General features: G+C 43.5%; 2 protein-coding genes across 2 annotated transcripts in view; both read left to right on the top strand.

Annotated features, from left to right (window-relative positions):
• The window catches only part of enpp4 (ectonucleotide pyrophosphatase/phosphodiesterase 4), a 108,290-nt gene that overhangs the window by 5,154 nt on the left and 75,722 nt on the right, over positions 1-27,414 (top strand). Inside the window, exons 2-3 of the mRNA XM_084323276.1 lie at positions 9,412-9,664; positions 25,074-25,367. Coding sequence (XP_084179402.1) covers positions 9,413-9,664; positions 25,074-25,367 — 546 coding nt within the window. The 5' untranslated portion in view covers position 9,412. The remainder of the gene's footprint in view (positions 1-9,411; positions 9,665-25,073; positions 25,368-27,414) is intronic.
• On the top strand, positions 1,042-4,620 carry LOC311237551 (zinc finger protein 862-like; the record flags this gene model as incomplete). Its single annotated transcript, XM_084325497.1, has 7 exons — positions 1,042-1,243; positions 2,133-2,236; positions 2,345-2,587; positions 2,681-2,940; positions 3,120-3,258; positions 3,355-3,540; positions 4,591-4,620. The coding sequence occupies 7 exons, from the start codon at positions 1,042-1,044 to the stop codon at positions 4,618-4,620; spliced, it is 1,164 nt and encodes a 387-aa protein (XP_084181623.1).

The raw sequence follows: 27,414 nt of genomic DNA, 5'->3' as shown, positions 1-27,414 counted from the left end.
GAGGATTGCAAAGCATGTTATATGCATTTGACCCGTTGCAGAATAAAACAGCAGGGATTTGTTTTGGGTCGCGAAAACACTATCCTTGCTCTGTTGCAATGTCTGCGTTCCAGACACTACTGCTGTGTGGAGATGCATCCTATTGGCTGTGTGCTGTAGAGCCAGGGCTGTACGGTGCGAGATATATATCGCACGTGCGACACTGACGTCAGTCTGTGCGATGAATGAATTGACTTCACTAGCACGGGTGCGATGGCCCGTCGCCAAGCAAAAAAAAAAAAAAAAGTGTGACGTATATAAATGGACCACAGCGCCACGCTATCCACTTGGTATTTGTAGTCTCGTGCGATCAAAAACAATGTCCTGTCTCGCGTAGAGTCCATATCAAAACACCAAATCCCATAATCCCTAGCGAACAATATCCCCGCGACTCGCGAGCCAGCAGCCAGGTGCGAGCTCAATGTACAGTGACTGATGACAGTTTCTGACAAGATGAAGCGTTTTTTTAAGGTTTTAAATCCAAAAGAAGTACAAAACCCCAAACGAGCCCGAGAGGGACCACCGGTAATAGAAACGAGACAGGAGAAGGAGAAGATTAAGGTTTACAGATATAACGCGGAGTGGAAAAATGACTTTCCGTGGCTAATTTTTAACGAGGAAGAGCAGCTATTATTCTGTCACTGGTGCCGAGAGGCTCCCGAAAAGATTAGATCAGAAAATCCATATGTCGTGGGTAACAAGATCCTAAAAAGGGATAATGTTAGCAAGCATAATACGTCCCATCGACACATTCTTGCCCGGGATGCATTCAACTCTAAACATAACCCCGAGCGGGCCGGCACCCTCTTGCACTCGCTGACTAAACAGGCAACCAGAGCGGATGATTCTGATCTGCGCGAGGTGAAGCTGAAGATGAAGGTGGCATATTGCATCGCCAAAGAAGAAATGCCGTTCACAAAATTTAAGCCACTAATTTTACTGTGTAAAAAGAACGGAGCCGATATAACTCCATCGTATGACAACCACGTCCGATGTGGAGAGATGGTCGAGACAATAGCTAATGAAATGAAGTCCGACCTGGTGGATGAAATTGGAGGAAACCGCTACCTGTCCGTGATGATTGATGGGGACACTGACGCTTCAAACAAAGAATGCGAGATGGTCTACATTAGGATGATCAAAAATGGAAAACCAGTGAACCAACTGATCGGCCAACAGGAGCTAGAGCATGCCCATGCATTAGGTGAGTAGACACTATTATTACGTTTTTCAATACTTAAATACTGGCTACTTAAATTCCCCTCCGGGATCAATAAAGTATTAATTATCTATCTAATAACGAGACAATATGCAAATAAGGTAATAATAATTCATTTTATTTATAAAGCACTTTTCATTCATGCAGAGTTCCTTGTATTTCTGATTAAGTGTGTGTGTGTGCGTGTGTGTGTGTGTGTGTGTGTGTGTGCGTGTGCATGCATGGATCTCATTCAAGGAACACTACAAGCCACCAAGACTGCTTTTGAGCAGCTGGGACAGGAGACCGGATGGATGAAAAAGCTCGTTGGCTTCGGAGCAGATGGAGCTGCGGTGAATATGGGACATCGTGGAGGTGTCATTGCCCTGCTCAAAGAAGAGGTCGGGGAGCATGTCATTCCGTGGCACTGCATGCCTCACAGGTACATTTGATACATTGAATGTGATCCAACTGTACATAAAATCAAGAATTGGTATAATTTCATGATTGATTCTTGTTAAATCATCCTCATCAGAACAGTAATATGTTTCCTCTCTAATTAGGCTAAAGACTACATGGTAAATTGTATTATAGAAACATTCAGACTTTGAAGCGCCACACCACTTGTTTTTTTAATCAAACCTACTTTTACACTGTCATTCATTTAGATTGGAATTGGCCATGCTGACGGTCCAAAAAAAGGAGCCAATGGTAGCTAAACTATATGACCTCCTCCACCTGCTGTGGAAAACATACCACTATAGCCCAAAATCTCAGAGGGAGCTGCAGGCAGTGGGCAACATGCTGGGAGTCAACATCAGTAACCCTTCCAGCGTCAAAGGCACACGCTGGCTTCCTCATATTGAGCGTGCATTGCATGCACTTCTCAAACCAGGACAGGATGAACAGGACAGCGGCCAATATGCTGCAACCCTGCAGCACATGACCCACCTGGCTGCATCCTCTCCCTCTGCTGAGGTGAAAGGAAGGGCTAAGAAGGTAATATATTTCAAAATAAATGCTTGCTTCGAGTTGCTGAATCTTTTCTTAACCATGTTGTTTCTAGAAATAATGTAATTTTCTGCAATCTCTGAAATTATTTTTTAGGTCAAGTGTGAGATGGAACGTGCAGAGTTCTGCGCCTTCAGCCACTTCATGGCTGACGTGTTTGCAGAACTAGGGAGCCTCAGCCGGATCCTTCAGGCAAACGACTTGATCCTACCAAAGGCTTCTGCTGAGCTAAAGAGAACAGTGTCTGAACTGGAAGGGATGAAGTTGAGGCACAAGCCAGGAGGGATGTTGGAGAGGTTTCTGAGCAGTCACTCTGAGGGAGAGAGTGTTACCTTTCAGGTGTGATACAATAGCAAATACAAGAACATATTTAGAAAATAATCTTTTCAGTTGTTATTGGTATTTCAATTTTAACATTAACATGCTTTTCAGGGCATGGAGCTGAAAGGGCAAGTTTCCTTGACGGATGCCGGTGTTTTCAGTAATCTGCATGTGGCAGCAGCTGTTGACATGGCAGTCGAGGAGATCAGATCACGCTTCAGCTGCGTGATGAGTCAGTCAGGGGAAGGTGTAGTCGACTGCTTCAGAATTTTTAACCATGACGCATGGCCAGAGAGTCGAGCTGCACTACTGGACTACGGCAGGGCAGAGGTTCAGTCTCTTCTCCAACACTTTGCAGAACTTCTCAGAAAGTGAGTAGATAGGCCAATATTGCAAATTCTCATTTTAGTAAGAGGTATGACCAATATTTATTTTAATGAATCTATAACATGTTCAATGTTTTAAGTTTCACACATTTCGTATATGTCTAAATGTTTCTACACCTTATTTCTCCCCTAATCTCTCTCCCTGTATCTCTATTGACACCTAGTGGTGGATGCCAGTCGGAGCAGGTCCTTCAGGAATGGCAGCAGCTGAAGACTCTCATCAGTACAACTTTTGCAGACAAGTCATACCTAGGGCTGTGGCAGACACTGCTCACCAAGGAGCCATATCGTTCAGACTTTAAGGTTTGTAATATTTAATATTCTTCAGAATTTACAAAGTCATGTGTACTCTACAGAATAAATTAATTGAGTTTTACTCCTTTTTATTTTTTATTTCAGAACTTCCTGCACTTGGCTGAAATACTGCTTGTGATGCCGATCTCCTCCGCTCAGTGTGAGCGTGGATTTTCAGCCCAAAACCGGATTAAGAACAGTACCCGCAGCAGCCTCCATGTCTCCACTGCTGAAGACTTGATCCGCATCAGCACGGAAGGCTGTCCATTGGAGCTATTCAACCCTAGCAATGTAGCAGCAAAATGGTTGGCGTCTTCCAAGAGGGCCAGGAGGCCAAATCTGAAAAAGTGGCCAGCAGACATGCTGGAACTGTGACACGCATGCATGCACGCACACACACACACACACACACTTGAATAATTATAATAATAATAATAGATTTATTTATTTGGTTCCACAAATATGTACACAGGTGTTTGTATGCATTATATATATTTGTTATGTTGGTTTCTAGTTGTTTCTAGGTTGGTTTCTAGCTTTCCCTGTAATCCACACCAGCGCTGCCTGGTCTCAGACTGCTTCTGTTATATCAGTTATATGGTTATGTCCTTGTTTTTTTGTTTTACAGATTATGGGCAAATAAAGAAAGAATTTGTCTGAAAAGCATTTCTTGTTAAAGTTTGGATTTTGTGTGCCCTGTATGCAAGATTCATGTCCCTTGCCTGTCACATACCTATTTAAGTAATGAACTGCACTACTTGTGGTTGTTTTAGAGATTTTAGAGACGTTTTATACTCGTGCTACAAGATTTTGGCCTGTGCTACAAAACTATCAACCTCTGTAGCACCAGTGCTATGTGCAAAAAAAGTTAACGTACAGCCCTGTGTAGAGCGGATATGAGTCACGACACACAGGATTTTCAAAATAAGAGTATCGAAGCAAACTGAGTGTTGCTAGCTGTCGGAGCCTAGTTATTATAGCTGGAGCTGCGCTTGGGCAGAAATGAGACCCGCTACAGGATTTACAAAATAAGAGTATCTATATGAACCCAATGCCTATCGCACCAGTGCTACTGAAGTAAATCCATTCATCGCACAGACCGCTGTTGCTGTAGCACGTGCGATATATATGTCGCACTGTACAGCCCTGCATTTGACGTAGCAACTGTACATTGGAGGAGTTTGGGTAGGAGGGGTGGAGGGGGGGTTGGGTAGGAGGGGTGGAGGGGGGGGGGGGGAGGTGGGTAGGAGGGGTGGGCGGGGGACACTTTACAGCTCTAGGGGACAGAGCTTGTTCCACAGCCGTGCCTAAACGGTGGACTAGCCTTCCCTTCCACATCAGGTCAGCCCTAGTACGCTTTACCAGAGCTGAGCCCGCCTCCTAGCTCCTTACTTTTAGTCCTTTTATGCCTTATTTTGTATTCTACTGCACTTTTCCGTCTCTTATTCTTATTTAGTTTTTATTTCTATCTGAACCCCTGCACTTATTTGTATTTGCACTTTTTGCACTTTTATATTTAGTATATGTATTATTGTATATGTATTTCTTCTTTGCTCCATGTTTTATCTGTGAAGCACTTTGGTACAGTCACAACTGTTGTCAATGTGCTATATAAATAAAAATGGATTGATTGATTGGTGAAAAGTATGAAATAACAACCTAGAGCCATGGTATTAAGAAAGGCAGTAGTGAGAATGGGGACTTTGATATTATGTAATAACATAATATTTATGTATTTGATAGCAAATAGAAGTGTGTTGTTGTCTAGTCTTTTTTGTAAGATATGTAAAAAAAAAATTCTCACTGTCTCCATCACTTTCATTCTTTCTCCTGGGCCCTCATTTATCAATGGTGCGTACGCACAGATATGTGCGTAACCCGTGCGTACGATCATTTCTAAGCAAAGTGTGGGACTTATCAATTTGAACGTGTGCTTGACTTTGTGCATATCTATGCACAGCTCAGACCATGCGTACCTGGCGCCCAGCGGTAGAATATGAAGACTGCATGCGGAAATAAGTTTCCGTGCATTAGTTTGACTGACGTGTTCGGTATGACCCGTAATTCATTATAGTTAATTGTAAAATAGCGACAGTAGTGTAATTATTGTCAAACCCTATAAATAGCATTTGGAATAGGTCTTTCTTTCCGAATGAATGCAGCATGGTTTATATATAGCGCTATCGGAATACGGGTGCACTGACTGCGCTCCGCGTAACTCAACTCGTTATTATTTTGCGCATAGATTGCAGAAATACAGGAGCGTTTTGATTATATTTAAAAGGCTTTGACATTGTAAAACGAAATAAGTGGAATTTCAAAGCTGTAAGCAGAATACAAGTCATATGAACACCCACGATATAGTGTTCTTCCCCCTTCCTACTGTATAAGAAAGAATTTAAAACGCATTGCAACGAGAACAGAGGTTATTTGTTGAGTTTATGTGTATTACAAAACCCTTGCAATAAATGTGTCTTAAATGAATGAAAAGCATACATGCTCTGGATACAGGTAGCATATATCGTGTGGGTGATATGACTTGTATTCTGCTTACAACTTCAAAATTCCACTTATTTAGTTTTACAATGTCAAAGCCTTTAAAATATAATCAAAACGTTCCCGTATTTCTGCAATCTATGCTCAAAATAATAACGAGTTGAGTTCTAACAAAGAACGTATTACATGCTGGGTACTGGGTAGGATCTAGGATGATATGCACGTTTTCCAGAGGGGGGTCCGATTCTGGCAGGGAGTCCGAATTCGGCACAACACCGGCTATGGAAACAAATCATAAATAGACTACTGTACATAAAATAGCCTATAACATTATAAAGGACATAGGCTATAGCAGGGGTTCCCAACATCATCGGAGCTTTCAAAGCTCCATCAATAAACAAATCCAGTAATGTGAACGGGATTCCACTCGGTCAATGTACAGATAATCTGCGATGCGCGTTTTGGCTGATAATGTCCTTGCCGGTGGCCCGGAGGAACACGACTCATTCAGGCCTAATTGTATTTAATTCAATTGTAATGTTATTACTGGGGCAGGGTTAGAAATTACATTTTTTTTGCCCCCCTTAATTGATTTTCGGGGGCTTTTTTGTATTTCGGGGGCACAACATTTTTATAATGAAAATTAACAAAGATTATAAAACATTGTTGACACTTTTTTTTACAGTCTTCGTCCCTACGTTTGATAACGTAATGTTAATGTCTCCATATATAGGGCTCTACGCTAACCTTTTTCCCAAGGAGCACATGTGCTCCTAAATAAAATGTTAATAAATAAAAATCTAAATACAAATTTAGGAGCACACAAAGAAATTTAGGAGCACAGTGACAATTGTTCAAGTAACACACACACACACACACACGATGTGTGACATGGCTTGGTTTCATGTTTTGAGGTACCTTCAATTATCTGTAAATAATACATACATACTCTATCTGATTAAATATGATTGTCCCTGAGGGCAAGTTGTGTTGTTGTCTTGATATATCTACAAATAGCAGACGAATAGCCGGTTGCCTCTGGATCAATGAATGTCTAATATTGAATAATATTATTAGCTATTTTATTTTTAACATCCCTAATTCCAACAGTCAAGAGGCTTGTTTCAAATTGATACATGAAAAACCCCACACACGCAACAACATCCACCTCAAACACAACCAAAGAACAGAGCATCTCATGAACTTATGTCATGGTCATGGACTATGGACTGTCAGCTGAACTCGCACCAATGCATAGGGAAATAGTCAGACATCCCAGAATTATTTCATAATACAAGTTTTGAATGGACGTTTGGATTAAAATTATCCCGAAGACAGCACTGGAACGTTTGAGTATAGGCTCTGGCCAGATCTATCAATGAAATACGTTGCACGCTCGGCGCTGTGGAATGAAGGAAATGCGCATCGGGATCGGATTTGGATGTTATTCTTTGAAGTTGTGTTACAAATGGAACGGTCTTTCCCCGCCGAACATAAGTTACTTAACGTTACACAGGTCGCGCTATGCAGATGCTTAGCTTGCTAACGTTAAGATAGCAGTGTAACTTAAGTTACAATATGCATGCTTGATGAAAGCAGAGCAGAGCTCTCTGTATGTCTGCGTTCGCACCTCTCAAGCACCCTGTAACACCCCGCCTCCCTCCCTCCTTGCATTCCACCCAAAAACTGAATTTCAGTCCAGTTTCTGAACTATTAACAGCGGAGCTGTTTTGTAATCTTCACTCGTCTCGCACACTGCAAGTAAATGATTTTTCCGGTTCGCACACACACATATTATTAGGGGCAAATACGAGGGAAATGCTCGCACTGTAGAGCATATATATAATTATATATATAATTAGTAAACTGTCGGGGGCTTTTCTTGCCCCCTTAACTGATTTTCGAGGGCATTTGGTAAATTTTCAAGGGCATTTTGCCCCAAGCCCCCGTTAATTTCGAACCCTGTACTGGGGTATCTACAACATCACTTAAATGCAGATCAGGGTTATCCACTGAAGCCATAATGACTCTGACCAAAACCATGGGCTCATGCGCGCACAATAGGCATTGTAGAGCGCAGAGTTGGCGTGCTGAAATTGATTTCATTTCAGTCATTACAGTGCTTAATGTCGGGTCAGCTTGTCATTTATTTCTGTCAATGTGCTGGTTCTGTAGCAGGACTGGGTCAGTCAGCATCCTTGGCTCCCGGCGCACCGAAGATAGTCTACACGCTCCCTCTTCCTCAGCGGAGTTGTCTGTGAACTTGACACCTTCATTGGATTTATTTATTCTCAAAAAATATCTACAATCATACGATTAAATATTGTTTAAAATAAAACGCTAAATACTATTATTCTGTGTGTCATGTTTCCAAATAAGATTGGTCACAACGAAATGCTTTCTAGCTTCAATGTGTTGGTTAGAATAGATGACCTCAGTTGAAACTTCACTGACAGCGAGATTGATCACGGAGGACTCGCTCTCAGTGAAGTTTCAAGTCCGCTTAGTCCATTATTCTACATTCCATGGGGGTGTTTCATGACCATATATGGATAATCATGCACGAGCATTGACGGTAAGAACAAATGGTATTTATTAGGGATGCACGATAATTATCGGGTCGATAATTATCGGGCCGATATCAGCAATTATGACATCATCCCGATAAACCCGATACAATTATTGATAGCTCCGATTAAAAAAAATATATATATATATTACAAAATTACACTTTTTTCTTTTCATGTCAACGTTCACACGCACAATATATGCTTACTTAGGATTTGACTTGATTCAACAACAAAGCAGTCGGGGCAATGGCAAGCCGAAAAAAAACAGTCGAAAATGTGGTTATTTGAAGTTTGGATTTTTTTTTTTCACAACTGAGGTAGGTAGATTACATTTTTAGAGACTAAAGTACAGAAAAAATGTGTTGATTCACAGGTACCGTATCGGTTGAAATGTGAACGGTACCCATCCCTACTGACAAAGCACAATACCTGTTGGTTTTTAGTTCACTCATTGTTCAGGGAAACACATTGTTAATGACACTGACGGATTGTGAATTTTGTGATTGACTCAAATTATATTTATTTGGAAAAATAAATATAGTCACTTTATTTGAAGAGTCAAAACTGTTCTCTTGGCTTTGTTTTGTTCATAGTAGTAACGCTCATGTCATGATAAATCTGGTTCGGTCAACACTACAGGAATATACATAATTCTTTTATAATACAATAAATATATATATTTATCGGTATCTGTATCGACCTTGAGGAGCAGAAAGGTATCGTTATCGGGGTCAAAAAATCAATATCGTGCACCCCTAGTATTTATCAACACGGAGTGTGAGTAGGACCCGTGTACGCACTGTTGATAAATCCAGATTTTTCTGTGCGTAGAGACATTCTAAATTCTGCGCTTAAGAACGAAAATAGAACACTTTCTAAGCATTGCCCCCCCCCTCTCTCTCTCTCTCTCTCTCTCTCTCTGCCCTCTCTCTCTCTGCCCCCTCTCTCTCTCTCTCTCTCTCTCTGCCCCCTCTCTCTCTCTCTCTCTCTCTCTCTCTCTCTCTCTCTCTCTCTCTCTCTCTCTCTCTGCCCTCTCTCTCTTGGCCCCTCCCCCTCCCCCCTCTCTCTCTCTCTCTCTCTCTCTCCCTCTCCTCAGGATGTCACTCGGATCACCACTGAGCCTCCTCTGTGGCCTCGTCTCATTCGTCGCAGCAGCGGGCGATGCAGGAAGTGAGTCAGCCAACCAGGAGGCCGCTCCGCTGCTGCTGGTGTCGTTCGACGGCTTCCGAGCGGATTACCTGCAGAGGTTCCCCATGCCGCACCTCAAGTTCCTGTACAGCCAGGGGGTCCTGGTGGAGCAGCTGACCAACGTGTTCGTCACCAAGACCTTCCCCAACCACTACAGCATGGTAACCTTTAACCCCTGACCACTAGAGCATGGTAACCTTTAACCCCTGACCCCTAACCACTACAGCATGGTAACAGTTTAACCTTTAACCCCTGACCCCAACCACTACAGCATGGTGACCTTTAACATTTAACCCCTGACCACTACAGCATGGTAACCTTTAACCCCTGACCCCTAACCACTACAGCATGGTAACAGTTTAACCTTTAACCCCTGACCCCCAACCACTACAGCATGGTAACAGTTTAACCTTTAACCCCCAACCACTACAGCATGGTGACCTTTAACCTTTAACCCCCGACCACTACAGCATGGTAACCTTTAACCCCTGACCCCTAACCACTACAGCATGGTAACAGTTTAACCTTTAACCCCTGACCCCCAACCACTACAGTATGGTAACCTTTAACCCCTGACCCCTAACCACTACAGCATGGCAACCTTTAACCCCTGACCACTACAGCATGGTAACCTTTAACCCCTGACCCCTAACCACTACAGCATGGTAACAGTTTAACCTTTAACCCCTGACCCCCAACCACTACAGCATGGTAACAGTTTAACCTTTAACCCCCAACCACTACAGCATGGTAACCTTTAACCCCTGACCACTAGAGCATGGTAACCTTTAACCCCCAACCACTACAGTAACCTTTAACCCCTAACCACTACAGCATGGTAACAGTTTAACCTTTAACCCCTAACCACTACAGCATGGTAACAGTTTAACCTTTAACCCCTAACCACTACAGCATGGTAACAGTTTAACCCCTGAGTCACCAAGACCCCCCCTAACCACTACACCATTTTTCAGATTCAGATTCCTTTATTGTCACTTATTTCAGTACTTTACAGCAAGAAGAGTGAACATTTATTTATTGTGGTCCCTCGACTATAGCCGCTTCCAATAATAAAAATACAATCATTTAGCATAGAATAAAACAAGATGACTAAAATAAAGTTAACTATATACAGTTCTAAAAAGTGTGCATTGCAGATCAGGATGTAGATATTATAGTCTAGGGCTGGGCGATATGGCCTCTAAATTATATCACAATATTTTTTGGCTATGTCACGATACACGGTGTACATCACGATATTTTGACATTTCCTCTAAAGCACATACAAATGCTTGATTGAACCCTTTGAAGCCTACAGTCACACCAACATGCCGATTAAAATAGTCCCTGCAACATATGTCTGCATTAAACCATGAAGATCAACAAGTATCAAACAGGGGTTCTTATGTACAAAGTAATTGGTCTTCCTTTATCTTTGCCTAATTGTTTTCAAACTTATTTTGAGTTTAATTCTCATTATCATGCACATCTCACAAGAAGAAATAAAGACTTACGCATTCCTTTCTGTAGGACCTCTGTTGCCAAATTCTCATTTGTTTATCAAGGTGCAGTGATGTGGAATGATATACAAAATCTAATAGAAACATGTTCCACTTTAAATATATTTAAAACTAAGCTCAAAAAAGAACTACAGATCCTGTAGTCCATGTGTATTTGTGTAAAGTCTTAAATTTTTTCCCCAACATTATAATAGTTGTATAATGCTGTATTGTATGTATCTGTGTGTATGAGAGAGGGATATGCGCATGTGTTTGTGCATAATGTGGGGGGGGGGTGTAGCTATCCTTTATAGGTTTAAGAGGGGAGGTCGCTTATAAGCCCTTGGGTTTACCTTTCCTGCACATTTGAACTGTTCTTCTTTTACTTATTTTATTCCAGAATTTATGTTTGTAAGTGGAAATAATAATAAACAAATAAACAAACAAAAATGCTTTAAAAAAAATAATTTAATTAAACGTTTCTCAAAATCTAAGACTTTAAAAAAAAAATTATTAACATCTAAGACAATTTATATAAAAACAACTCTTGGGTGCCTAAGACTTTTGCACACACACTACTGTGAGAAAATAATAATCATGTAACCAAGGAATGGTTATAGTAAGAGAAAATCACGGGAGACTTGATAGCTTAGACTTGTGATTTTTATTATCAGCAATGTTATAACGTCCTACTGGTAAACAAAACACTGTAAAGGTGTGTGTGCATCATCATCATATATATATTTACTTTTTAATCGCATGAAACATTATGAAGTATTCTCTTATGCCGCTTTTCCACAGTCTGGGACTGCACGGTACCTACTCGGCTCGGTAGTACCCCCCATAGATAGATATAAAGACGGTACCCCCCCCCCCCCCCCCCCCCGTCAGTGTAGCTGGGGTGCTGTGATGTCATCTTCAATGCGACACACACAGAGGATTTCGACGCTAGCTATCAAGCTACAGTATGAATCCAGTGCCTTATTAGCTCATTTACGCAATGCTAACGGTTAGAATGCGAGGCTACTACCTGGATCAATAAACGCGATCAATATTTGGAATGGCGATCAGGAATTGGATTAATCTTTTTGCAGAACATCTGATGTGAGGTAAGGACTCTATTTTACGATAATTACGGGGGGCGCGGAGCTGAGCGATCATATTTGTATTTGTTTTTTGTCTGCTTGTTGAGTCGTCGTGTTTCAAATACTGTAGTCGACTTTTTTTGACTTTCTGCGATGTCGGTGGTGGAAACCAGATCCATGAGCGCCCCAGCCGGCAAACCACCACCGGGCCTGGCCGCACCATCGCCCGGTGTCGGTGAGATAAGCGAAGCTGTGCTCTTGGTCATGACCAAGCTCCATGCAGAATCTGAGACACGCTTCGCTGAAGCACAAAAGAAAGTGCTGGCAGATTTTTGTGATAACCTTCATCGAGAGATATCAGAAGAAATAAGGTTGGCGGTCGTCCCGCTGATAGACAAGATGGAGTCGCTGCACGCTGTCTCCTCGGCTAATGCTATCGAACTAGCTGCGCTATCGACGGAGGTATCATTACAGGGCGAGAAGATGGTGGATCTAGAGTCCTCCCTGCTGGCTAGGCAGGCTGAAGTTACCAAACTACAGTCGGTAATTGTGGAAATGCAGTCCCGGGAGAGACGCTACAACATCAGGATTGTTGGAGTACCGGAGGGCAACGGGGAAGGCCGTCTCTCTGAGACCATGCCGGAATTGCTGCAAAAAATACTGGGGAATGACGTCCTCTCCTCCCCTCCCGTCTGTGAGTCGGCCTACAGAGCGGGCAGGTCCACTCCTGGTGTGAACAAGGAGCCGAGGCCCATCATCGTCAAGCTGAACAGGCTTCAGCAGAGGGAACTCATCATGCGGTCGGCTCGGGCCAGAAGGGGTAATCTAAGGCTTGGCGATCACAAAGTGGCCATTTTCGAAGACTTTACACCGGAGGTTCAAGCACAGAGAGGCGAATACAAAGTGGTCCTGTCCAAGCTATGGAAACTAGGCCTGAGGCCCACGCTATTCGCTCCCGTGAAATTATCTGTGTTGGATAAGGTCGATGGTCTGCATTCATTTTGGTCGTTGGCTAAAGCGAAGGAATATCTCGAGGGGATACCCGAGACTGTAGCTTGATAACTATATCGGGTGAGTGACTTGGCGATGTGGGCCGGAATACATTGTTAGGGCCGGCTATTCACAAACACTTGCTGTCATGCCCAGACATGCTAACTGCCCATCCAACTAGCGGGGCTTCCCAATGACTTCTGTTACTTGCTAAAGCTGACCTCATGGTCGTACTTGTGTATCGCCTCTTTGGAAGCTAACGAGCTAGCTGAACAATGTACATAATAGACTAACGTGCTATCCGGATTCATCACTAGCTTACACGCTAGCCTCGGGCTAGCTAGCGGGCTGCGTCTAACGTCTGCGCTGATACATTCGAGACCCGTTAATATTTACGCACTTTGGTTGTTGTTGCTGTTTAAGTGTCATCGGTTCGCACAATTCAACGGTGATCGGGTCCCTAACTAACTTCTTGTATGCTTTTATTTTTATATACAGGCTGTTTTGAGCTTTGGGCTCCGGTAGGAGAAGATCGGTTGAATATATATATAAACAATATATGATAACAGGTTGTGTCGGGTATTGTTTATTACCATCCCCGGGTTAATGAATGTGTTTAATTCTATTCTTACAAAGGTTATGTTGAGTTATTATATAATAATGACTATTTTTTCCATTATAGTTATCTCATGTTAGGGCCAAGGCTCACGGTGGTTTTCGACCGATATCTTTATTGAAACAATATATGATAACGGGTTGTGTCAGGTATTGCATTACCATCCCCGGGTTAATGAATGTGTTTAATTCTATTCTTACATAAGTTATGTTGAGTTATTATATAATAATGACTATTTCTTCCATTACAGTTATCTCATGTTAGGGCCAAGGATCACAGTGGTTTTTGACCGATATCTTTATTGAAACAATATATGATAACAGGTTGTGTCAGGTATTGCATTACCATCCCCGGGTTAATGAATGTGTTTAATTCTATTCTTACATAGGTTATGTCATTCCAACCGTTGTGCCTGTTCAGAGGGGCTGTTTACAGGTGTGCACTTTGACCATAATCCCCCTTTTTTCCCTTTCTTTTATTGTCGTTGTTTAAATGACATCTGTCTGCACAATTTACCTGTGATCCGATCCTGCCTTAGACTATATGCTGGTATGCTTTAATTTAATTTTGTTTTGAATTTTCCTTTATCCATTTGTGCTATAACATTGCGACGTTGATGCGCAGACTCGGAAATAGATGGTTGCAGGGGTGATGTTAAGTTATTATATAATAATGGCTATTTTTTCCATTATGGTTATCTCATGTTAGGGCCAAGGCTCAGGTGGTTTTCGACCGATATCTTTATTGGAATTCTATTTTTATTATTATTATTAATTGTGTTTATTGGACTAGTGGGGGTTTAATCAGGGGTTTATCTAGAGGGGGGTCGGAGTGGGGAGCGTCTTATTGAATCCATGACTCCAGTGGGAAATGATAGGCAGATGACCATCCTTAGTGGATGGGGCATAGGGAGGGTATTGGAGAGTGGGTATAGGAGGACTTATAATAGGACGGGTGGGTTAGGGTTTAGAGTAGAAGGAGGGGGGGTTGTAACTGGGGTGGGATTTTTATGTGTTTTATGTACTGTTGTCTTATATGTGTGTGTAATTGTTCTTCCTCTGAACTCCTGGGACTGACCGTCTGGGCCCGCCTGGATCAGCGCCTCTGTACTCAGCCTGGCTGCACTGGTATGTTCTCTACGCATTTAGACAAACTCGACCATGGCTAAATTGAATATTTTAATTTGGAACGCAGGAGGTCTTAACGCCCCACACAAGCGTGCCAGTGTCCTTTGGTTATTGAAGAGAAGAAATATTGACATTGCTCTCCTTAGTGAGACGCATTTATTGGTGGGTGATGTGTCAAGGCTAGCAAATCGACAATATCATGTTATCTCCTCATCCTCAGCCGATGATAAGACGAAAGGAGTCGTCATAGTTACAAGACGTAACCTTGATATCAAAGTCCTGGATGTGTGGTCGGACACGGAGGGAAGGATTACTATAGCAAAAGTTGAGTTCTCTCATAGGAAGATGGCAATAATAGCATTGTATGCCCCTAACACATTTGATTCAGCGTTCTATAATACAATCACGAAGAATATGTTGGAACTTACTGGATATGCTCTCATTGTGGGTGGCGATTTTAATGCGTTCTGGGATGCGGAGATGGATAGGTCCGGATCCTCTGAAACAAGCGACCAAAAACGGTCCTCTAAGGCCCTCAGGATGTGGGCCCAGGACACTGGGCACGCAGACCTATGGCGCTTATCCAATCCCACCCTCAAGGATTACTCTCACCTGTCTGCCAGACACAAAACCTTCTCTCGAATAGACTATGCATTCGCATCCCCTAATTTGTTTGATAGTTTCGACGTCTCATTGGTTCCCCTGGCTCTCTCGGACCACAAGGGGATTTTCCTTGTGGCAACCTTTGGCAGGCTCTCCACGAGAGCTCCCAGGTGGCGTTTTAACTCATTAAAGAACGATGATTTCTGCTCGGAGTTCAGGAGTAAACTAGCTGAATTCTTGCAGATCAATGTTGGCACGGTCGATGACCCCAGGGTCCTATGGAACGCACTGAAAGGATTTATCAGGGGTCATGTCACACTTTTCTCCTCCAACTTACGTAAATCCTGATCAAAAAAACTAGAAGGACTGGAAACATTATATGCGGATCTATACGCATCTTTGCAAACTAACTATAGTGAACGACTAAACACACAACGTAAGATAGTCAAGAAGGAAATAAACTCCATACTTAAACAACAGTCTGAGTTCTTGATACATAGGACAAGGCAAAATTACTACTTTCACGGCTCCAGGCCTAGCCATCTATTGGCAATGAAAATACGCTCGAATGATCATTTCTCGGATATCCCCTCGATCAAGACGCGACAGGGTACAATCACTACTGATTCGAAAAAGATCAACGACACTTTTAAAGAGTTTTACTCACAGTTATATAGCTCGGAGGTTAATCTCGACGACTCTAAATTTGAATCGTTCATTGGCGGGCTTGAGATACTACGACGACTTTGGTAAATTGTCAGGCTTTAAGATTAACTGGAACAAATCAGCCTGCCTACCTCTTAATGAGCTGGCCAAGGCGGTGCGACTACCAGCTGATATCCCCATAGTGGAACATTTTAAATACTTAGGTATAGAGATATTCCCCATGCTGAGTCAAACTACTAAGTACAACTTCACGGGTACTTATGATAAAATACGCCAGGATCTAGACAGATGGTCGTCCCTTCCTAACTCCTTACAAGCCTGAGCTTCCATAATCAAAATGAACGTTCTGCCTAGGATAAATTGTTAGCTCAATGCTCCCCCTGCCCCCTCCAATAGACCACTGGCGCAAGGTACAATCGATGGTATCTAAGTTTATCTGGAATAACAAACGCCCGAGAATCAAAAGAGCTACTACTCGACGTAGGAAACAAGATGGGGGCCTCGCAATCCCTGATTTTAAGCTTTATTTCTGGTCCTTCTCACTGAGACCTCTGAGGTGCTGGCTAGACCCTGTAGATGCTGTATCTTGGCGCTCCTTAGAAGCGGCGGCGGTCTCACCGCTAAGATTGCAGGATGTGGTGTACTCCACTGTCTCTATTTAGAAATGCCGGCTGAGGTATGGACCGATCATAACTCACGTGATCCAAACGTGGCGTAATGTACAGAGGTCGTGTGGGGTTAAATGCCCATGGCACCTGGACTCTCCAATTTTTAATAACCAGCAATTACTTGTTGGGCACAAGCCGGTTAATATTCCTCAATGGCAAAGGAGGGGGGTGCATACTCTGGAGGATATTTATGATAAGAACGGCCTCCGTGCGTTTCAGGACTTAAGAGAATTTTATTATCTTCCCGGCGAGTCCTTTTTTCTTTATCTTCAACTAAGGTCAGCACTGAGGGCGCATGGCGTGCCGTGGGCTCAAGCTTTGCACCCACACCCCTTCCTCAGGCTCATAGTGGACAGGACGACCTCCAGAGGGTTTGTCTCAGACTTTTATACGCTCTTAATTCAATCCACGTATAAAAATCTATCATTGGATACAATCTGGCGTGTGGATATCCCGGAGTTGGACCCCGAGTTTGACTGGGATGATGTTTGGGCAAATGTGGCATTGTCTTCCCGCAACCCCAATCACCAGCAAATTAATTTTAATTATATTCATAGGACCTATCTTACACCTAGGAAGCTATTTGCTATGGGACTGATAACCGACTCTCGGTGCACTTTGTGCTCTCAAAAGGCCACTGGCACTTATATGCATATGTATTGGGATTGCCCACCAGTGGCCCGCTTCTGGAGGTCAATAACGGACAAACTTTCAGATCTGTGTGGCTTAACTATCCCATTCACAGCTGTTACGCTACTCCTGAACGATATAACGACACTACCTGCGTCCGTTCAACTAAAAAGGGTTGTCCTAGCGGGTGTCACAGCAGCGAAGAAGCTAATAGCAATGAGATGGAAGGAGCCTGAGAAGCTTACAGTGATTAACTGGTCCCTAACACTATTGGATGTGATTTATCTGGAGATATCCACGGCGCGGGTGATTGGGGTGGGACAGGCAGGTATTGACCTGTGGTTTGCAGCAGCCGAAAAGGTCAGGACTGCCGTGTGCGGCTGAGCGGGGTTGAGGTGCGTGTTCGGGTGAGTCCGGCGGTCTCTTGGGAGGGGGAGATGGAAATGTTTTGTCTGTCTTGTCTTTTGTCTTGTCATCTTGAGTTTAGCTGAGGATATTATGGGGGGGCAGCTATTTAACTATTTCTTCACTGTTTGGCCACTTTTACACGGTCTCTGTGAGTCTATGGAACACCTCTACAGGTTTTTGTTTTTTCATGAAGGTTCATTGCTCTGTTTTCGGGTTGTGTTCTCAAAAAATGGTCCTTGTGGTGGATTGGAGATGTACGTTTTATTAATATAGGGTCACACGGCCGGGAATCGGGGCTGAACACTGGGAAAGACCATTTATTAGATAGTACCCCTTGGAATTAAAATTTTGTCTGTATAAATTGTTAGTCTGTATTATTATTGTTTTTGTTATTTTCTTGTGAAGTTCTATGTATTGTGATTGTGGTTAATGTGTTGTCTTGTTTCATGTGAATAATAATAAAAAAATTTGATAAAAAAAAGGACTCTATTTTACCAGTATTGGGTTAATCAGATGTTTTTTTCTCCGCCATCGGAGCGTGTGTGTGTGTGTGCGCGTAACCTTAGCGCTGACCAAGTCATGGATAATCGATTTTTTAGCCCGCTTCTCTAGTGTGCATAAGGACACATATACTATTGATAATCTAGCGTTTATTTGAAAACGATTAATAAATCAGCCGAAAAATGAAAATGTGTTTTGTGTATTCCACTAAAGAGCTATTATCGCAGATTTCTCTGGAATGACTAGAAATCTCCAAAACTATACTCGTATTCAAAACGGTATAAAACGGATGTACCAATGAAAAAACAATCCGTTTCGTACATGTTGACTGCAAGCAAGTCATTGATAAGCGACTGGTGTATTAATTAGACCCATAGCCATAATTTAAGATATAGTTTAAGCGTTCGCAAATTTCCCCGTCCTCCCATTGACTAAAGCAGTGCTTCTCAAACTTTTTCTGTCAGGCCCCCCTTTGACGGACCAAAATATATTTATTATTATTTTTTTAATCTCAAGGCCCCCCCTGTCATGCCTCTGCGCCCCCCGCCCCACACTTTGAGAAACACTGGACTAAAGTGCTGGCACGGAACGGCCTAATTTGGTCAATGGGCGTGGCTCTCAATGTGTTAATGTCCCCATGGGCCGGACACGTCTTCTTTAACTCATTCAGCGCCAGCTATTGGTCTTGGCCTTGTAGCTAACGTGCCAGGTTTCCATTACATATTCTCACTGCGGCACTATGTTTGGAGAGCTATATCTATATTCTATATTCTAGCTATGGGGACAATACTATGGTAATTTGACAGTGACTTTCTTCTGTCCAAGATGCAAAAAAGAGATTTTTTTTTCATGCATACGTTCGCGTGTTATCCTGTGGTGAATATAAGTATAATTTCGGAGTGATCCGGGATAATTCCTGGGAAGCGAGTAATAGGGTGCAATGTGAATTCTACTATAAGCGTTGGCGTTTCTTGCCTGGACACGCTACTATTTCCAAATAAAATTTATATAATAGGTATTATGTTTCATCATGAATGCATGAAAAGGGGGGGGGGGGGTAATTCTTTTATGCTTTGATGGCCAGTAACGGCATTCGTGTTGAACACTACAGAAGCCGATCAGCTGGATGGATATGAAAACATTGTTGGATCAAGCTGAAATTGATGTCAGATAGTCCTTACCTGTGGTCGGTGGTATTCCAAAAAGAATATTCCAATTGTCTGGTCGCGATTTCCAGTATTGGTGTCCATCTGGTCCCGGACATAATTTGGCACAATTTATGGATTGAGTGTGCCAGATGCGTTTCGAAGTGGTCGGATGAAGCGACTTACTCGGCTCCATCTAAATATAGTGCCTGGAGACATTTGAGTGTAACACAGAGATATAAGGTTTCAAAGGGTGGGCGACACTGCCATCTGGCAGGATGCGGCCGGTATTGCACTTTGGCAATCTCAAAATCCTTGGCGCTCTAGTAGCACACCATGTATCGCGCTGCGTCGCGAAGCGGCCGTCCCGGGTGCCTGAATACTTTAGACAACAAATGTTTGTTTCCGCGTCTCTGATTGGCCAGGTCATGTGACATGTACGCCCAATCGTGGGACCGCAAGTTTCTACACTGGTTAAGCTTAGGCGCTCTTTCGAAGTTGGTTAAGGTTAGAGTTTGTCTTAGAGCATGGCGATAGAACGCCTGCCCTGATTCCAAACTCTAACCTAAGCTTAACCAGTGATAAACTAGGCGAGCGTACCACGGGTATTGCGCTACCTCCCCTGCAGGCTCTATACAACAAGAGGTGCAAATCCAGAGCCTGCAGGATAATGAAAGACCCCCACCACCCCAATAACAGCCTGTTCCAGCTGCTGAGGTCAGGCAGACGCCTGCGAATTCTAGAGACTAAGACGGAGAGGCTTAGGCTAAGCTTCTTCCCCCAGGCCATCAGAGCCTTGAACAATGAACATCGAGAGACACAGAAACTGAACTATCCACACACAAGTACATACACGACACGCACGCTGAGCACGCTCACACACTAGCAGCCACTTTAACACTCATGCCGCACACACGCACACTTATGGCCAGAGGAAAGGCCACTTAAAATAGTATAACATCAGGAACAGTGTATTGCACTACTAAAGCTAACTAGCATGTCCTATATGCTCTGTAAATACTAATGTACAGATACCGAGATGGCACACCATGTACCTGTTTATTGCACTGTTTTATTGGATTCTATTAATATGTTGTACCACTGTATTTTATTGGATTCTATTATATGTTGTACCACTGTATTGCACATCGTCGCGGGCAAGACCAGCCGCATTTCATTGTATACCTGTATGCCGTGACAATTAAAACTCTTGAATCTTGAATCTTGAATTGGCGCACATGTCGCATGACCTGGCCAATCAGCGCAAAACTCGAACGCGGAAACAAACATTTTTTGTCGAAAGTATAGACGCGTCCCGGGTTAGCTTCCCACTCCCGGTGACTTCCATTTGCCATATCATCCTCTCCTCATCTGTCGGTCATGTCTGACCATGAAAAAGCGATAAACGCTAAAAAATTATAAAAAGATAAATAAAAAGTCCTTTCCTATGAATAATGAATAAAAATAGCGAATAAAAGAAAAAACAACCAAAACCCGAGATATCTCGGGTCTGGCGTCCAACGCATGGCGAGTTAACCCGAGATATCTCGGGTCTGGCAATTAAAGAGTTAAACAAGTCAAGAAGAAACATCACAATAAATCAAAAACAACACAAAAACACCATAAAGTCCAATACATTTTTTTTTATAAATGCAACACTCCCAGACACCCCACGCGAAGGTAAGGAAAAACTCACTAAAACCTAGCAATAGGAAAAAATTCACCACAGGCAATGTGGAGGGGAGAAACCTTAGAAGGGCCGTTCAAGGGGGGGATCTCCCTTCTTAGATGTTGGTGATAGTAGTGTTGCAATAAAACAGGCAAAACAGTTGGTAAGCATGCACTCATGTGTAATGAAACACAGATGAGTGCATGCAATAGCAACTGAACATTTTGAAAGATAAATAATAGAGCTGATGGCGGATCTATTTGAGGCAAGGGGGCAGCACATCCTCCCGGTCATCATCACGGGACGTCCAACACTCCGGTCATCACTACGAGACAGCCGGAGACCGGGAGACAGGGAGACGGGACAGGCGTTAGAGAGTTTGCGTGATTGTGATGGGCGGACATAGCAATAGATACAAGTGGTAAGCATATATGTGAATAGAAGTTCAAGTTCAAGTTCAAGTTTCTTTATTAGTTGTCATACAGAAGTACAGAATACTTTTATACAAAATGCTTCTTTCTGTTACGCTCCAGAGACTGTGCTAGACAAAAATAGATAAGTATAAAATAAGTATAGCAAGTATAAAATAGAAGTCACGTACGTAGACACAAGTGTTCAGTATGTACATATGTACAATGTTCAATGCAGAGTAGAAGTAACTGAGTGGAGTGGAGGAGTGAGAGAGGGTGGAGCGGATGGTGTTGACCTCAGACCTGAAGGCGTCAAGGATGCTGTCGCATTTATCGTCTGTGGTGTCATTGTGAGTGGCTGATTGTGATTTGAGGAGATTGTTGATGGTGGAGAAAAGTTGTTTGGAGTTACCGGGGCTGTTGTTGATGATGTTGGAGTAGAATGATGCCCGTGCATCTCTGAGGGCCTTTGTGTAGGCCTTCCGGTGGTCTCTGTGTGCCTCTCTGTGGACAGTGAGCCCTGACGCCTTGGAACGGCGCTCAAGGACACGGTCTGGTGCCTTCAGTTTCCCCAGCTCACTGGTAAACCAGGGCAGAACCACAGCATATAAGAAAATTGTGAAATTGAGCAATAGATAGAACCACTGCAAGCGTATGGATACAGGATGAGATACAGGACAATAGCTCAGGGCCGCACGCCCCGGGGGGCAGGAGAAACCACCCAGAACCGGTCGGGCAGAGCAGGTAAGGTTCAGCGCTGCAGGCCAGACAGAAGACGGTATGAAGCTGTTCCATTGAGACAGAGACAGAGGTTAAATAGACATCCTAACTAAACTAGACAGATTAATTTAAGGGTCAGGCCCCGACCAGCTGAGATCAGGGTAGGTTGAAGGAGAGAGAGAAAAGATGGGTCTTAAGCAGGGATTTAAAAGCTTCGACAGAGCAGGCGCCCCTGACGACGGCAGGTAATTTGTTCCACAGGTAGGGAGCGCGGTAGACAAAGGCTCTGTGGCCGGCGGATTTCTTTTTAACCCTAGGAATCAATAGAAGCCCCGCATTTTGTGAGCGCAGAGCACGAGCGGGCAAGTATCGAGAGATGAGATCGGATAGATAGAGCGGCGCGAGCCCATTTAAAATTTTGTAGGTGAGGAGTAGCACTTTAAAGTCAGATCTGGCTTGAATAGGAAGCCAGTGTAGGACGGACAAAACTGGTGTGATGTGATCAAATGTTCTAGTTTTAGTTATTATCCGTGCAGCCGCATTTTGCACAAGTTGAATATTTTTGATGCTTGAATTAGGTAGGCCTGAAAAAAGTGCATTACAGTAGTCTAGACGTGATGAGAAAAAAGCATGAATTAGGGTTTCAGCATCAGCCAGAGTTAAAATGGGGTGATTTTTTGTGATATTACGAAGATGGAAGAAGGCAATTTTGGTGATTTTTTTTTATATGTGCATTAAATGAGAAGGAGGAATAAAAAATTACTCAGAGGTTTTTTATGGTGGAGCTCTGGGATACATGACGAGTATCAAAGTTGAGGGAGATGTCCTGAAACAGGCCTCTGTGGTTTGGGGGGCCAACAATTAACATCTCAGTTTTATCTGAATTAACCTCTTAAGCCCGGAGCCCTATTTTCTGAAAATCCGCCTAAAATACATACCTAAGTAAATGGAAGATTGCTCCACTTCTACAAGGTCCATTTGCATGTTCTTGGTATCTAGGGACATCTATGGACCTCAGTGAATACATTCCCAGTGTCAGAAATATTGTCTATTACTAGGCTTGCTTAACACATTGGTTGCCGAAAACGTAGATCTATAGTTAATACACAATTGATACTCACTTCTTTCACACAGCTAAATCACAAGTGTAGTCTGACTCAGCTCCTCAGTGACCCCTATCTTCTGGCCGCCTCAGACCTACTCCTATCCAAGCTCCGGGAGGGTCATCGAGGAGAAGCCGTCTTTTCTCAGTCCTTGCCCCACAATGGTGGAACGAACTGCCCACCACAGTTATGCACTTGTCCTAATATACTAACCTACACTGTAGCACTCTTTTAACACTTTGATGAACATTGTTACTCAGCTGATAGAGTTGTGCCCTTCCTGATGACTTGTTGTACAGAACCTGTAAGTCGCTTTGCATAAAAGCGTTTCAGCTAAATGACTAAATGTAAATGATTCAATAGCCTCTATGGCTTTCCATGCAGAGCCCTTTCCTTTACATGGTGCTGACGATCTCTATATATTTCTTCAGGAAATCTTCAATTTCTGACTTCCATGAGTTTATAGTTGTGCACCAGTGGTCACCAACCTTTTTAAGCCCAAGATCCCTGACCTCGGCCTTGGTGAAGGCAAGATCTACCTGTTGAAGCGTTGAGAGAAAAAGACCGCCAAGATTGTACTTTAAACTTAATGACTTTTATTTGAGGAAGTAGCAGAGCTGATGAGGAAGTAGCAAAGTTTGTGGGGAAGTAGGAGACGAATTAGTAGAGCTGGTGAGGAAGTAGGAGAGGAAGTAGGAGAGCTGATGAGGAAGTAGGAGAGCTGATGAGGAAGTAGGAGAGCTGATGAGGAAGTAGGAGAGCTGGTGACGAAGTAGGAGAGCTGATGAGGAAGTAGGAGAGCTGATGAGGAAGTAGGATAGGAAGTAGCAGCTGATGAGGAAGTAGGAGAGGAAGTAGGAGAGCTGATGAGGAAGTAGAAGAGGAAGTAGCAGCTGATGAGGAAGTAGGAGAGCTGATGAGGAAGTAGGAGAGCTACTGTCTCTTCTTAGTCGTGCCAGCAGCTGCCTCAGTAACACTGGTGCACTTGGTGTATTTACTGTATGTGGCAAATTCTAAACGGCTGACAAAGTAATAGATAGGTACTTTATTGATCCCCTTGGGGAAATTCCAGTGACATACACATACAGCTCATCGTCTCATTAACAACATCATATCACAATCATTACAATTTTACAGTAACAACGGCACAACATAAATTGAAACAGGCATGTACATTTGTTGACACATGTCGACTACAGAATGCCTGAGACACCATATGCGATTGTCGGCTGCAGCAACACCGGGGTGTCGTTGCGCCAGGCGGGAGGGAGGATAGATTGTCCAGCAGCAACGGGAGGGGCGGGCAGCTGGGGGATAGGACTTTGGTGATGAGACAGTCTTAGGCTCCCCCCCCTCCAGCATGCGTACTAGTCGGCTGCCGTCATAGGCGCCAGGCGTACACGCTGGAGGGGGGATTGGGTATAGGGATTGGGGGTGGGGGGGCCACTTGCCACTCTTATCTCCAAGAGGGCCTTCGACTCCAGCAGCTCCCTGGTTCGACCTTGGTCCAGGAATTTGTTTTGGCTGAACTGACTGGCAACAATTTCTCCCAGCCACGTCACTTTAAATTTGATTTGAGTAGAGTGAAATATAACTCTATTGATTTGAGTGGAGTGAGTTTTAACAACTCCGTCCAAATGATAATGCATTAGTCCAAGTGTCCAAGTGTCTTAATCAGTTCATTTTGGTAGGTCCTGTCCTGGTAATCGTCTTCTTCTCCCTCATTATAGGTGACAGGGCTGTTCCCGGAGTCTCACGGCATCCTGGCCAGCAGCATGTATGACCCAGCCAGCCACAAGCACTTTAGCATAGCCAACGACTCGGACTCCTTCTGGTGGAACCAGGCGCAGCCCCTCTGGATCACGGCGCTGGACTCCGGCTACACCACGGCAGCCCTGATGTGGCCCGGCTCAGACGTGGCCATCGGGGGGCGCAGGGCGACGCACTTCCTGCCCTACGACCGAGCCATGAGCTTCCGGGAGCGCCTGCGCAATGTCACCAACTGGATCATCGGGGACGGAAAAGTAGGACATCCTCAGCATACAATACTATATAATTTAGAACATTTCAGGACATTTCTCATTAAATCTATGAAACATGTTAATAGGATATACTGTATGCATTTGAACCCCTTAACCCTTTCACTGCCACACTACAGAAGGTTAACCATTTACTATCACACTACCGACGGTAACCGTGTCTTGTAAGCCCAGGCATACACCTGTACGTAAGACACGAAAATAAAAAACATCAAATCAAATCAACAGATTGCAGAATGGATACAATACTCAATACAAAACAACTGCTCAAGAGGATGCAGACCAGAAAAAGGCTTTCGTCTCGTTTACATCGGGGTCCCCCATTTTCAATTCATCAGGACATTTATGATATACAAGACATACAGTATATTTCTGGTCTGCATCCTCTTGAGCAGTTGTTTTGTATTGAGCCGTACTGTATTGTATCCATTCTGCAATCTGTTGATTTGATTCGATGTTTTTTATTTTCATGTCTTACATACAGGTGTATGCCCATATGGGCTTACAAGACACATAAACAATAAGTATAATAGTATACTTGACAAATTACTTGACAAATTATGACATATAGACCAAGATGGAAAAAAAAAAACAATAAAACGTAATATAACACAAGCTGTAAGCAATGTAGGAGGGAGGGGTTAAACTACACTGTGTTTCAGGAGGAAGGAGTTAAACTAGAGGGTGTGTTTCAGGAGGGAGGAGTTAAACTAGACCATGTGTTTCAGGAGGGAGGAGTTAAACTAGAGGGTGTGTTTCAGGAGGGAGGAGTTAAACTAGACCATGTGTTTCAGGAGGGAGGAGTTAATCTAGACCATTTGTTTCAGGAGGGAGGGGTTAAACTAGACCATGTGTTTCAGGAGGGAGGGGTTAAACTAGAGGGTGTGTTTCAGGAGGGAGGAGATAAACTAGAGGGTGTGTTTCAGGAGGGAGGAGTTAAACTAGACCATGTGTTTCAGGAGGGAGGGGTTAAACTAGACCATGTGTTTCAGGAGGGAGGAGTTGAACTAGACCATGTGTTTCAGGAGGGAGGAGTTAAACTAGACCATGTGTTTCAGGAGGGAGGGGTTAAACTAGAGGGTGTGTTTCAGGAGGGAGGAGTTAAACTAGACCATGTGTTTCAGGAGGGAGGAGTTAAACTAGAGTGTGTTTCAGGAGGGAGGAGTTAAACTATACCATGTGTTTCAGGAGGGGGAATTTAACCTAGACCATGTGTGTCAGGAGGGAGGAGTTAAACTAGACCATGTGTTTCAGGAGGGAGGGGTTAAACTAGAGGGTGTGTTTCAGGAGGGAGGAGTTAAACTAGACCATGTGTTTCAGGAGGGAGGAGTTAAACTAGAGTGTGTGTTTCAGGAGGGAGGAGTTAAACTATACCATGTGTTTCAGGAGGGAGGAGTTAAACTAGACCATGTGTCAGGAGGGAGGAGTTAAACTAGACCATGTGTTTCAGGAGGGAGGAGTTAAACTAGACCATGTGTGTCAGGAGGGAGGAGTTAAACTAGAGGGTGTGTTTCAGGAGGGAGGAGTTAAACTAGACCATGTGTTTCAGGAGGGAGGAGTTAAACTAGACCATGTGTCAGGAGGGAGGAGTTAAACTAGAGGGTGTGTTTCAGGAGGGAGGAGTTAAACTAGACCATGTGTTTCAGGAGGGAGGAGTTAAACTAGAGGGTGTGTTTCAGGAGGGAGGAGTTAAACTAGACCATGTGTTTCAGGAGGGAGGAGTTAAACTATACCATGTGTTTCAGGAGGGAGGAGTTAAACTAGAGTGTGTGTTTCTGGACGGAGGAGTTAAACTAGACCATGTGTTTCAGGAGGGAGGGGTTAAACTAGAGGGTGTGTTTCAGGAGGGAGGAGTTAAACTAGACGATGTGTTTCAGGAGGGAGGAGTTAAACTAGAGGGTGTGTTTCAGGAGGGAGGAGTTAAACTAGAGGTTGTGTTTCAGGAGGGAGGAGTTAAACTAGAGGGTGTGTTTCAGGAGGGAGGGGTTAAACTAGAGGGTGTGTTTCAGGGAGGAGGAGTTAAACTAGACCA

This window comes from Notolepis coatsorum, assembly GCF_963971535.1.
Source record: "Notolepis coatsorum genome assembly, chromosome: 1".
Taxonomy (NCBI): Eukaryota; Metazoa; Chordata; class Actinopteri; order Aulopiformes; family Paralepididae; genus Notolepis; species Notolepis coatsorum.
Note: the sequence above shows the minus strand (reverse complement) of the source record. Positions and strands in the feature narration are given on the sequence as shown.